Source organism: Chelonoidis abingdonii, chromosome 3 (assembly GCF_003597395.2).
Source record: "Chelonoidis abingdonii isolate Lonesome George chromosome 3, CheloAbing_2.0, whole genome shotgun sequence".
Taxonomy (NCBI): Eukaryota; Metazoa; Chordata; order Testudines; family Testudinidae; genus Chelonoidis; species Chelonoidis abingdonii.
Window position 1 is genome coordinate 68,198,256 of NC_133771.1, and position 13,579 is coordinate 68,211,834.

Consider the following 13,579-nt stretch of genomic DNA (forward strand, 5'->3'; position numbering starts at 1 on the left):
AACGAAAAAACAAACTAAGGGCGGTGGCAGGGCAGTTGTGGCTGAGTGGAAGGGGGTGTACACACCAAGAGGCAGTTGGGGAAGCTTCCGCTCCAGTCCTGCAGCAGACAGGAGTCTCAGCTGCAGGACCCAGCTCCTTGCTCGTGTCTCTCTCCACCCCTGGGCTGGGTCAGGAGGGGAGTGAAAGACTATTCCCCAGGAGTACTGGCCCCTCTGCTGGGCAAAGCCTCCTGCTAACCCCACTGGCCCTTATGCACGGCCCCATCTGCTTCCCCTGCAAAAAATTCTCAGGTCTTAGAAAAGCCACAATTTGGATGAATATCAGCAACACCTGAATACTGACTCTTTAAAAACCCTGAGAATTTTTCTGGGAAAATCAGTAAATACCAATAACGAAAGGCCTTACTATTTCCTAGCTTAGGCGGTTCACTGCTCAGCATGCTGGCCTTTGTGAATCCCATTCTTAGGCACCTGACTCCTACCCAGGTATTGTTTGGAGAGCCAGTGCATCTAACTTGGGGCTGTGGATTCCACTAGGCAGCAAGGGCTCCTAAACATTAGGTATTGCAGTGCTGAGTATACGTCCCCTTTCTAGATCTAGTCCCCTAGACTTCAGCTTCATAGATGCCTCCGCTGACCACCAGCTAGTCAAGTGATTACTAGTCACAAAAGAGATCTGAGGGCAGTACCCATTATATACATCCCACAGATGTCAGTTAATGCTTTGTAGAATGGTCTGAAAATGTTAAATGCTGCTCTAATTATTAGTGTTATTACTCATAATACTAAACGAGGAGTGTTTAGCAGCAGATTAAATGAAATGGGAGGATCAGGGGTTTCTAACACCTGGCATATTAAAGTGCAGTGTAGGAATGCTGGCATTAATGAATCTATTCCAGCACTACAACATCTATAAAAATAAACACCTACAAACCTTTTACAACAGAAAACATGAAGTGGATAGCTCGTCTTTTAAGCATGCCCTAGGTAAATGAATATTTTTTGCATTTATTCCCAATTTTGATGCCTGATGAAGTTACATTTGATACTTGGAGGTAAACATTTTGAAGTCTAATAGCTATTTTTATTTCCACAGTTATTTTAGTACATATAATTTTGCTTTTTTTCCTCCCCCCAGCAATACAGAACCTTCTGAAAAAAGATTTCATGTGAGTAGCTTTGTGGCAGATTTTGGAAGACCTCTGGAGTCAAACAAGGTCTTTTCGCGTCAAGTAGCTGAAGAGTCCAGGTCACTCTTTCACTTTTACATTAATGAAGTGGAGCATTTGGACAAAGCAAAACAAAGCCATAAAGCCCCAGGTCTGGACAGTAATATTCACTTCCAGGAAGTATCTAGGAGCAGTGGAAGGCTGGAGGAGGAGCTGAATTGCCTTACAAAATTTAACATACCCAACTTTGTGAATACTGACCAGAATTCTTCACTGGGTGAAGATGATCTGCTGCTTTCAGAGCCACCAATCATTTTAGAAAGCAAACCAGTTATCCAAGCCTCACATCAGATCCTTGACTGAAAAACCTTGGTTTCTAAAGCAAAGTGTCTTTTTTTTGTTGTTTCTGTGGTATCAGGAACTCTTATTCAGCTGCTAACATCAGACCTTTTTGCCTATTTCAGTAGAAGATATTTGATGTCTTATGCCTTGTGTTTTGTTGTGAATATTGAACTGACTGACCTCACTTTTGTATAAAGTGAAATACTTAATATTTTATGTCAAGATTTATTTTGTCATTTTCAAGTGTTTCCTAAGATCAAAACCTTCTTCAGCATTACTGTTGTTGCTTGCTATTTGTTTTATTTAACTAGCCATCATACCCAGCTGTCTAGTGGTAGCAGAACACACTAACATGATACAAGAGTTGCAATGCACTTGACTCTGCTTTTTGGGGATTGCTGCAGCTGCAGAGCGAGGAGTATCATTGGATTCTGAACGGAGTGGCGTGGAACTGTTTGGTCATGAGGACAGTAAACTCAAATCAAGACTGAATGGAGGAATAAGAGGAGGAAGCACCTTTTCGGGCTCTGAATCTCCTCCCCTCTCCCCCATTCAAAAGGCAGATTATTTTGAAACATAACCAACATCATAAAAAATTGCCATTAATCTTTCCCAAGACTCCTAGCAGATTTTACAGGCTGCTGAAACCCCACCTATCAAAATTCTAGTGATGCTGTTCTGTATATTATATTCAGTTAGTGTTTACAAAATACAGTTACCATCTGCTGCTGAAGAAAAACAAAAGCTATGGCCATATTTAATGTTTCAGAAAATTTCATATTCGTGCAGTTGTGGGTGGCTGGGTGACCTAGAATGAATGTGTTCTACATTCAATTAACAACATTCGGTTTTGTGGACTTGATTATCAGTGTGAGCCTTTAACATGGTGAGCACAGGATTTAATACAGAAACAGTAGGAAACAGGGTTGAAAACATTCCTGTTTTGCCCACAGCACAACAGCTATAGCCAGTTACTGTAGTGTGTGTTTGTAATTGGTTGATACCTGCTGCTACTGTACTTCACTCAGAGAAAGCAAGCAAGTGGCTGCACAGTACTTGCAACTGTACTGCTTGTGCATGCTGATATTTTTTGGGTAACTACACAACCACTGAGACCTATTTTGTAACAAAATAAAGAATTTGGGAGAGATTTCATTTTACTGCAACATATTTTTTCCACCTTTTTAAAACTGGAAGAGGTATTGACTCTGAGGTGCTAATTACTTAACAGAAAACTAATAAATGGTTGGAGCCCAAATGGAAAGCGCTGCCTAAATTTAAAATTTGTAGCATCCCAAGACATTTTTAGGATGGGATTAAGTGATTTTTAGGGAGATGTGCTCTTATGCAGTGGTTAATGCTGAGAATTATGGATACTTTTTTTATAAATCATGTCAAATTGCCTTCACAAATTTCTTGAAAAATCAAAGTAATGCCTCTCTTTTCATGTATATAACTATACATTAATTTCATTATGGCAAATTTATCATAAATATTGCCTCTGCTTGTTGTTTTGTCTATATATATAATTTATGATCTGCTTAGACAATGATCATTTACTTGAAAAATCCATCAAAGATAATCTCACTCCCCCTCCATCAGTTGAGGAAGTTATGAAAGCCATCAAACAAAACACTGGCAAAGCCTCCGGAAAGGATGGTATTCCAGTAGAACTGTATAAAGTAGCAGACCCCAAGGCATCCATGATACCTTGACTAGCATTTGGGAGGAAGAAATGCCAACAGATTTCAAAGATGCTATTATTGTATCATTGTTCAAAAACCAAGGCAGCAAAGCTGACTACGGAGGCACTGCTCTCTGTATAACAGGGAAAATACTAGCTTGCATTCTACTGAACAGACTCATTGTAGACATATCTGAGGAGAATCTGCCAGAAGTGCAGTGTGGTTTCAGACCAGCTTGTAGTACTATAGACATGATCTTTGTTGTAAGACAGGTCCAGGAAAAATGTTTAGAGCAGAACATGGACCTGAATGCAGTTTTCATTGATTTGACCAAAGCTTTTGATACAGTTAACAGAGATAGACTGTGGGCTATTCTACATAAAATGGGCTGCCCAAGAGAGTTCATACAAATCATCCAGCTGTTCCATGACCACATGACAGTGCAAGTGCTTGCCAGTGGTGACTTTTCTGACACATTTGAAATCTTGAATGGAGTGAAGCAAGGCTGCGTACTTGCTCTAGTGCTGTTCAACTTGTTCTTTGGCTGTCCTCAGCCATGTCACAAGGGATTTGGATCAGGGGATATCTTTCACTTCAGAGGGAGTTGTAGACCAAGAAAATCTATTCTCATTGTGCAAAGAATCAGGTACTTTCCATATACTTCATGTTGCTTTCATAAGAATAATCTTATGTAGTGGTGCGGTCTTTGAGAACTGCAGTGCCAGTGTCTGGAATAATTTTATTTACAAGTTGGAAACAACTTAAGCTTTGGGTATGTACTGGTGTGAAAGATAAACCAACCCATGCCAACGCAGCTGCACTTGGACAACTATGCAGAATGTTGCCAGCAGTACACACACTGACTGGGTGTAATTCAACCAGCAATCTGGCATGGCTTGCAAACTAAAGCTGTGGAAGTTTATCAGGAAAAATCCACACACATTTAGAAGCCTTGCCAATTTTGGCACTGTGGTGGAGATACATGTGCTGATTTCAACTGTGCAGGAACTTCTGATAACCCTTCTCTGTGACACAATGGCTAACTCAGCACATGTAAATGGTGTGCGATATAAGCTTTTCTGTTACAAACAGACCTGGAACAGGGCGCTCCTCGCAACTTATGATAGTCTTGTGCAACACACCAAGCATTCAGATTACCAGACCTTTATCTGGAACCATGCCATGGAGGCTTGACCTGACATCTTTCTCCTCCTTCCCCCCACATGGAAATAGCTGGCATCATAAGGATGGACAGATTTCTCCAACACTAGTGACAGAGACACCTGCCACTGAAGCACTTCTGAAACTCATTACATGTAGATGTAAAAAGTCAAGTGTGGAGGCAACTGTAGTTGTTCAAGACAGAGCATGGTGTACACTTTGACTTGCTTGTGTAGTGGTGGTGAAGACTGTTTGACATCGACAATATTATGTTAAGTATAATCTAAATGAGACCGATTACAGAGGATTCAGACTTAGACTAGTACCATATGGCAAATATATTGAAAAAGATTGTCATATTGTCCATCACTGAGAGGGAGGCCATTGGCTATTAATAGGGCCTTACCAAATTCATGTCCATGAAAAAGGTGTCACAGACTGTGAAATTTGGTCTCCCTTCTGTGAAATCTGTATATTATATAAAAGCGCACAAGAGACCAGATTTCAGAAGGGAGACAAGTGGTTCTGAAATTGGGAGTCTTGCCCCAAAAGGGAGCTGCAGGGGGGGCTGCAAGGTAATTTTAGGGGGTGTCATGGTATTGCCACCCTCACTTCTGCACTGCCTTCAGAGCTGGGTAGTCAGAGAGAGGCAGCTGTTGGCTGGCCGTGACCCACCAGAAGCAGCGCAGACATAAGGGTGGCAATACCATACCATGCCATGCCATCCTTACTTCTGCACTGCTGCTTGCAGTGGCTCTGCCTTCAGAGCTGGGCTCCCAGCCACTAGCTGCTGCTCTCCAGCTGCCCATCTCTGAAGGCAGTACTGCCACCAGCAGCAGCATAGAAGTAAAGGTAGCAGTACTGCTACCTGCCCCCCCCCCCCGCCAACTCCTTTTGTGTGAGGATCCCTACACTTACAATACCATGAAATTTCAGATTTAAATAACTGAAATCATGAAATTTTTGATTTTAAAAATCCTATGACTGTGAAATTGACTAAAATGGACCAAGAATTTGGCAGGGCCCTAGGTATTAGTGTTTTTGCTAGCACCATGCTGTGCAATAGTATACTTGGCTTCTAATATAATTATTTAAAGTTGTCGATCAGTGCAGCGATTATTCATTAACACAAGGCCAATGTTCTTTAAGTAATGAGTCTTATTAATTTGTGTCAAACCATTTGGATGACTAAATTTAATTTTTTGTATGCAGCGTTGTTGTAGCCATGTCAGTCCCAAGATATTAGAGACAGTGGGCGACATATCTTTTATTGTATCAACTTACATTGGTGAGAGAGACAAGTTTTCTGTTTGACCGTGTATGTAGTTGACACACTGAGTACCTTTTCCAGACCTGAAGAAGAGCTCTGTGTAGCTCAAAAACTTGTCGCTCTCATCAGCAGAAGTTGGTCCAATAAAAGATACTACCTCACCCACCTTGTCTTTCTAATTTTTTCTTTTAATGTAAATTGTTTAAATCCCCTTTTATTCATTTTTTCTTTCCAGCTTGTCTTGACAACTTAAGTACATTTTTGTGGCCTTTTCACTTGTACAAAAGGTTGTTTAGACATGGGTAAAAAATCTTGCATTGGCATCTCTTGCTATTACCTTATACCACCACATCCACCGTAGAAAATACCGAAGGGACATGTCTATGAAAATAAACTTTGATTTCTGCGGAGGGGTTATAGCCACAAAATCTGTGTGGGCCCCCAGATGAAAAGTCTAGTCACTTGGGGATTGTATATGTATCAGGATATACAGTGGGTAGTGGTAGAGCCAGCCACAGGATTTCTTGGGCCCTACCACTACCCACTGTATATCCTGATACATATGCAGACCCCAAGTGGAAGGGGGATGGACAAAGTAGGTCATGTGTGTGCTTTAATCCCGTTGTGTTGGGTTGGCAGTGAGCTCTTCCCTCCATCTCATGTGATAAAGGGGATATACTGTGTTTTGTGAAGCTTGTATTGGATGCAGAGCCTGCTTGTGTTCAAGGTCTGCTGTGGATACTGCATTTATTTTGTACCACTGTTAACAGTTTTAAAAGATTTAATTAAATTTGTTTGAATTAAATCTGCAGCTGTTCGATCGAAATCTTTTGTACCTGGATTCTTCAGAGGTGGTGAGGAGAATGTTACAGTGACTGAAGGGCTCTTGAGATCTTTGTGAAATCAATAAATGGCCTAGATTTCAAAGTGGAACAGTGAAGGGTCGGACACTAGGGAAGAGAAGGCTATTTCAGGTACCAACTGGTATGTATTGAAAGGCTATTTCCTAATATTCCCAAATTCACCCCTGTAGCAAATGATTGATTAGTGTAGTTGTGCTGCACATGATGCATGTCTCTTGATTAAAAAAAAAAAATTGCAAACAGATAGCTGCATTTCACTTGTGATAGAATGGAGGATATGTCTGCAGTGAATTGTTGGTAGCAGTTTAAGAAAGTGTAATAGCAGCTTAGATTAAGAAGTGAAAGATACCCAATCCCTTTGAAACTGCTGGAGGTAAACTGCTGTAATTGGTCCCTGAACTGCATACTGACACTAACTAACAAGTCAGTAGCTCTTTAATGATTACAAGTACTCCAGGTGCTCAACTTCAAGACCTCCACTTAAGCAGTGCCTGAACACCATGTGGCAGTGCTGGTTTAAAACTAAATCAAAAGGAAAAATGTTACATCTTGAATGAACACCTCTGCATCTTGCAACAGCCCTCTATCTGAAGTCTGACCCAGCCAAACCCTTAGCTGTGATTTTGGTCAGACTGCCCCCAGCAAACAGCTGTAAGTGGTATGTTGACAATACACAGCCATAGCTATGTCACTGTAGCTATGCTGTCATAAGGACATTGTTTGTGTGCAGCCTACACTGCTGGAGAAAGGGGTTTTTCTGTTGGTATGGGAACACTACCTCCCCAAGCCATGCTAGGTCCATCAGAGGAAGTGTTCATGGTGGTCAAGTGGTATAGCTAGGTCAATCAAGTTGTATTTTCCCCCATCTTGCTAACTAACATAGCTATGATGATTTAATGCAGATGTATAGACCAAGCCAGCAGCTGTATAAATATTCATGGCCAACTGCTGTCCTCAGTTACAAACCCACTGGGAGGGGTGCCTGCATAGGTTGGGGACTGCAGCTCTAGCCGTGGGGGTTGTTTTTTTTTGAGGCGAGCATGCTGCCTTCAGATAGAATTAGGTCCTAGCACGCGACCATATCAAGCCTTCAAAATTTAATAAGTGTAAGGATTGCTTTTCGAGTTGGGAAGGAAGCGTTAAGCTTAGCTCCAGCCATTTTGCTTAGGAAAGAGGGTCTTGCCTAAGTATTAAAGGATGTTGCCTGTCCAGCTAATCAAATTGCATCTCTGCACATACCTGCAAAACAAGCATCTGCGGGGATGGCACTTGTTGCTGACAAGGGTGGAGGAGGCAAGACATGATGCAGTATTTGATTGACTGCCTTAAAGCATATAACCATTCCACTGATTTAGTGAGCCCGCTGAGCTATCTATCCTCCACGGTATGACTGCTGCATGAAGAGATTTAGTTATGGATAGCAAGCGAATGTAAAAATTTTTTACATTCAAATATTTTTAGAGTATTGCTTATAGGGATGTGATAAAAGGCCTCAAATTGCTGTAGGTGTTCCAGTTAAGAGCGACCAAAACACAAGGCTAGTTTCTCTTCTGGGCCTGTTCTGGGCTCCTGCAGGTGGTAGGCCATGCTTCTACTTCTCATGGGTGGAATTGTGCCAGCCAATGCTGTGGCTGGCTCTCTGTGTCATCCCTCCCGACTCCCACCGGGCTTGGCCCTGCTGGAGTTTGCCTTGGGTGTCTGTGGTCAGAACAGGGGTAGTGACACAGAAGCACCTTTCTCCAAAGTGAAATGATGATTCTTTGTCTGATGATGCAGAGAGTTAGAGCAGTACATAGGGCTCTTATTTTCTATGTGTAAATAGACTTGACTAGCCATGGCACGTGTGTTGCACTCGTGTTCTCTCCTCCCCCCTCCCTCATATGTACAATAAAAAAAAAAAATGCAAACTTAAAAATACTTGCCCAGCTCCTCTTATATGTACATTAGTACAATTATAAGATTTATCTTGACAGGGGACTCTGCTGGTTAGTTGAACCACTAGCTAAGCTACCAGGTATGACTTGAGTTAGATTGAATAATTCTGTGTAGGAAGCCAAAACCAGATCAGACAACTCCCCAGCAATACCCACAAGGAGAAGACTGATGACAAACTGCATTTCTGTCTGTGAATACCTATTTTTAAAAGTTCTTTTTTCAGGGACACTGAGAATTTAATACAGTAGAACCCCTTTTATCTGACCCTCCATTATCTGGCTCTCTGCTTGAACTGAACCACCACTCACTTTTGGTCCTGTGTGTGCTGATCTCTCCTGTGGCTGCTAAACAGCGCTGTAGCCTCACACTTTCCCATTCTCTGGATTATCCAAAGTTTTGATTATCTAATCTGGCCCTGGTCCTAATTAGATTGACTACAGGGTTTCTTTCATATTTTGAAACAAATTCAGCTAATTGGAATAGCCACCAAGATGCCTGAAAACAATTTCCTTGCTTCTGGGGCTGTATATTTCACACCATCTTTTTTTTTCTTTGAGGTTCTGGGACATGGGAGTCAAAGCTAAAATTTAGAAGTGCTATTATAACACACTACAATGAAACTTCTTATACAAATGAAGGAATTATCATGGGATAAAAGCAATTCTTAAATCTCAAGAAACTTACAACCTGCAGTACTAAACGTTACCAAGCAGTACGGTATATCTTTGTATATGTTCTATGTCCCTATACTACGTGTAAGGTAAAACTAGCTACTGCTTTTGTGTGTGTGTGTGAGAGTTATGTATTTCCTGGTTTTCAAACATGGCTTTTTATGTAAGACCTCATGTGTAGTAAACCCAGAGCAATGTGCTTGTGTGTACTTGTTCTTTATCTTAATAAAATCTGAGGTAAACACTTACTCTAGTTTTATTAACTATTAACCTGTGTTTTCCTGCCAGTGTCTACACTGGCACTCATTCGGCAAGTCTAAAGGCTGCAGCAACTTTTTCCAAAATACATTTCAGCTGTAGATCTCCAAGTGCCTGATACAGGGATGTATCATCCTCATTTTGAAAATGGGGAAATTAAGGCAGAAATGGTGAAGTGTGACACTGGGGATGTTACAAATCAGTAGCAAAGCGAAGAATAGAATTTAGACTTTCCTACCTCTGAGGCTTGTGCCCTATCCCCAGCTGTGGAAGATGGGCTGGAGGAGAGGCAAGAGATCCAAGTAATAAGCAGCCTGAAGGCACTGCAGCCCAAAGTTATGAGAACATCTAGCAGCTTCCCATACAAATGGGACAGGATGGAATTGTGGAAGCTTGCACCTGAGTGCCCTCAGGGCAAGTGAGCAAATATATAACAACCTTGGAAACCTAGAAAGTAAAGCATGGAGCCACCAGTGTGCCACCTTAGCCATCCTTGCCAAGGCACACCTGGCTGGTTATCTATGACAAAGGCTACTGCTATACTCTGTCTAGCAACATTAGTATGGCAACCTGAAGTTTTCCATTCCCAGAAACTGATCAAGTATATCAATTCAGTGGCTGAGATACTCTCAGTCTAGAAATCTAGCTAGCAGCAGCCCAGGACACCTGGAGTGGCCTGCTACAACTTTCTGGATACTTTCTCCTGTAAAAGATGGTTTCAGACAAGGTACTTCATAACATTAGGGGCTGACTTATTCAACAAGGGCCTAACTCGTGCCTGTTTAAAGTAATTAATCTCTGCAATGGTCTTTGTCCTCCCCATTGTCTTTCAAAATCAATAAAGGGGATAAATCTAATCTGAAGGTATAAAACCTGAATCCCAAGCCCCAGCAATGGCACATGCAGAATTTTAAATTTGTATCCATGATTTATAAAAACTATCTATAGTTATATAAACAGTCACTTGTTTCAATAACAATCTGAAGGATTTGGCTCCTTTTTATTTAGCCACTGTTTGTCACAACCCCCATCACAAGGTGAGAGACTCTGCTGCATCTCCTATTCTTTAGTGCTGCAGATTTTCTTTTTAAAGACTGCCTAATTCTAATCTAGGCCAGCTGTTCTATCTTTTCAAAACATTTCCAGTACATGAGAATAATTCCCTCCACAAGTTTTAAAGTGGAAAATGGCTACTAGCATAAGGAATCAAGGCTCTGCATATTTAAAAATGTAAAATCTGTTACAGTGGAACATTTTTAAGGATCAGGGCATCCATTTACAGTAATAGATTGTGGAAATTTATTATAAATCTGTACTAAATGTCCAGGAGTATTTCCTAGTTTCCAATGATACTACAAAGGACTCCAAGTATTTAGTTTTATGAAATATCTTCACTTGTAAGCACAAATAAATGAGAATCTCTCTAATGTAGAAAGTAAAGGGAGACAAAAGCATCAAATGACCATATAGAATTACTTATTTGACAGATAACACTAATTCCACTAAAGGAGGATTTTAAAATAAAAGCCAATGAGCTGTTTTCTCAGTCTGCTTTTGCTCTGTTTCAGGACATTTTCCCTTTTCTCTACACTCCGGAAGTATTGTTGCAACACATGGCTCCAACTTGCTTCAATTTTAGGGCTTCACATTCTCAGTTTAAGTTAGCCATTACGCAGAAAGCATCTAAAAATGCTGTTTCATATAATAGAAACTCCATACTGTCACCCTAGATGTTACCAAGTACCTGAGAGATATCACAGCATCACTGAGCATTTCACATAACAAGTTCACATATTGTAGAGAGTAAGTACGTTTTCTCTATCCTATGGTAGCAAGTTCTCTCGTTCCTTTTCCAAAGGTGTGTTACAATGAATGCATTTTCCAATGACGACATATTAGACACACATCTTTTTTATAATAAAGAGCAGTAATAAATAATATAATTAATAATGTGCTCAGTTAATTTCAAAACTAGATTCCTTCAACAGGTCAAAAGGTAGCAGTTTTGGCCCTGGACCATGTAGATGAAACATTAGAAGTTCTAGAAACAATGCTGTTTTTGTGTTAGTAGTGTCTTTAAAAATGCAGTTAAGGTTTTCCTCTCGATGACCTGGGAAGCAGCAGACTTGAGAGGAGTTTTGTTGGAAATCCTAATGTCTTCAAGCTGTCAGTGTATACTCCCAATAGCAAGCGGAAAGTACTAATTTGCTTCAGGCAAAATCCAGAACGGTCTTGTTACTAGACATTCTTGTCCCAGTTACCATCCCCAGTGTACCTGCTTTCAGAATCCTACAAATACTGGCTCCAGAAGATAACGCCACAACACATGAATGGTTTATTATGTTATCTAAGTTCTAATTACATAAAGGGGTTCAGATAACATACACTAAAAATGCTTCAGTATGTAAAGTTGTGTATTTCTTTAGGAAAAAAAATCAAGGGAATCAACTGTGGCGTAATGTAACTGAGAAGCTATAGATGTACCTATACAGTAATTCCTCACTTAAAGTCAGCCTGGTTAACATCCTTTCGTTGCTGTCAATTAGGGAACATGCTCATTTAAAGTTGTGCAATGCTCCCTTCTAACATCATTTGGCAGCTGTCTGCTTTGTACACTGTTTGCAGGAAGAGCAGCCTATTGCAGCTAGCTGGTGGGGACAGCTCCCCACTCCCGTAAGTTCCCTGTGCAGCAGCTGTCCAGCAGGCTAGCAATTGCAGCGCTCTCTCCCCCTACTGCTATGGGCTGCCCCTGCCCTCTGCCTTGGAGCTGGCTCCCTGAGACTCCTGGTTGCATCATTTAGCAGGAAGGCATTCCCTGTGAAATATCCCACCCTCTGACTCCTCCACCTCAACCAAGCTTCACAATCATCATCACTGTGTACCAGTATTAAATTGTTTGTTTAAAACTTAGTGTGTGTATATATAAAATCTTTTGTTTGGTGAAAAAAATTCCCCTAGAACCTAACCCCTCCCCCCCATTTACAATAATTCTTATGGGGAAATTGGATTCGCTTATCATCATTTTGTTTAAAGTCACATTTTTCAAGAGCATAACTACAACATTAAGCGAGGAGTTATTGTAAGATGCCTTTTTTGATAAGTACAGTAAGTTAAGATTTTGCTCTCTTTACTATTTAAAACATTTCACCACACTGTCAGGATGTCCTATCAATTGCTACTTCAAAAGAGGATACCATACTTTTATGACAAATCCACATAGGAACTAGAGGATGGACTGAAAAAGTTACTCACTTTGTGCAGTAACGATAGTTCTTGGGGATGTATGTCCTAGTGGGTGCCCACTGCAGGTATGCTTGTGTCCCTGTGCTGCTGATTGGAGAACTTCAGTAGCAGTGCCCGTTAGCACAGCACGAGGAGAGACAGCGCATGTGCGGGCCTAACACCCATTAGCTTCTCCTCCTCTACCTCAGAATCATTAACAAGAACCCCAAAAAAGAGGGGAGGGCAGGTTGTGGAGCACCTATAAGGACACACATCTCTAAGAACCATTGTTACTGCACAAGGTGAATAACTTCTTCTAATAGTGTCCCTATAGGTGCTCCACTGTAGGTGACTCCTGAGTAGTTCCCCTTCTGGAGGGTCAGGACTTCAGAATTGGGTCAGTTACAGATGACAGCACTGTGCAGCCGAAGATGGCATCGGAGGCAGAGATGCAAGTGACTGCACAGTGTTCCGTGAAAGTGTGGACTGATGCCAGTATCGCCGCTCTACAGATCTCTGAGATAGGGACATTCTTGAAGGTAACAGATGAGATCAACCTTGTGGAGCATCCGACGAAGCGGGTATTCACCCACGAAGGCTCATGCTCCAAAACGTCTGTTAGTCTATAAGATGCCACAGGACTCTTTGCTGCTTTTACAGATACAGACTAACATGGCTACCCCTCTGATACTTGTGGAGTGTGTATGAATAGGGTCTGGAAGGGTCATATTGCCAATTTGGTACCATTGTCTGATGCAATTCGATACCTATTTAGAGAGCTTTTGGGCTGAGATTGCTGAGCCCTTGGATCTTTCTGCAATGGAGAGAAAAAGTCTAGGGGACTTCCTGAAGACTCTTGTCCTGTCAAGGTAGAAGGCCAGGGCTCCCCGATATCTCAGGTATGTAGTATAGCCTCCCTGTTGCCTTGATCAGACTTGGGATAGAAGGTTAGAAAGTGAATCAATTGATTCATGTGAAATGGAGTGATTACCTTAAGGATGAA

General features: G+C 41.3%; 1 protein-coding gene across 4 annotated transcripts in view; it reads left to right on the forward strand.

Moving 5' to 3' along the window:
• MRAP2 (melanocortin 2 receptor accessory protein 2) overlaps positions 1 to 13,579 on the forward strand; it is a 57,734-nt gene that overhangs the window by 41,797 nt on the left and 2,358 nt on the right. For 3 of the 4 annotated variants that reach the window (XM_032806076.2, XM_032806073.2, XM_075063826.1), the window contains one exon: positions 1,139 to 2,735. The exons of the other annotated variant lie outside the window; for it this stretch is intronic. In XM_032806076.2, coding sequence (XP_032661967.1) covers positions 1,139 to 1,532 — 394 coding nt within the window. In that variant the 3' untranslated portion in view covers positions 1,533 to 2,735. Of the gene's footprint in view, positions 1 to 1,138; positions 2,736 to 13,579 lie in introns of those variants that run through there. 4 annotated transcript variants of the gene reach the window in all.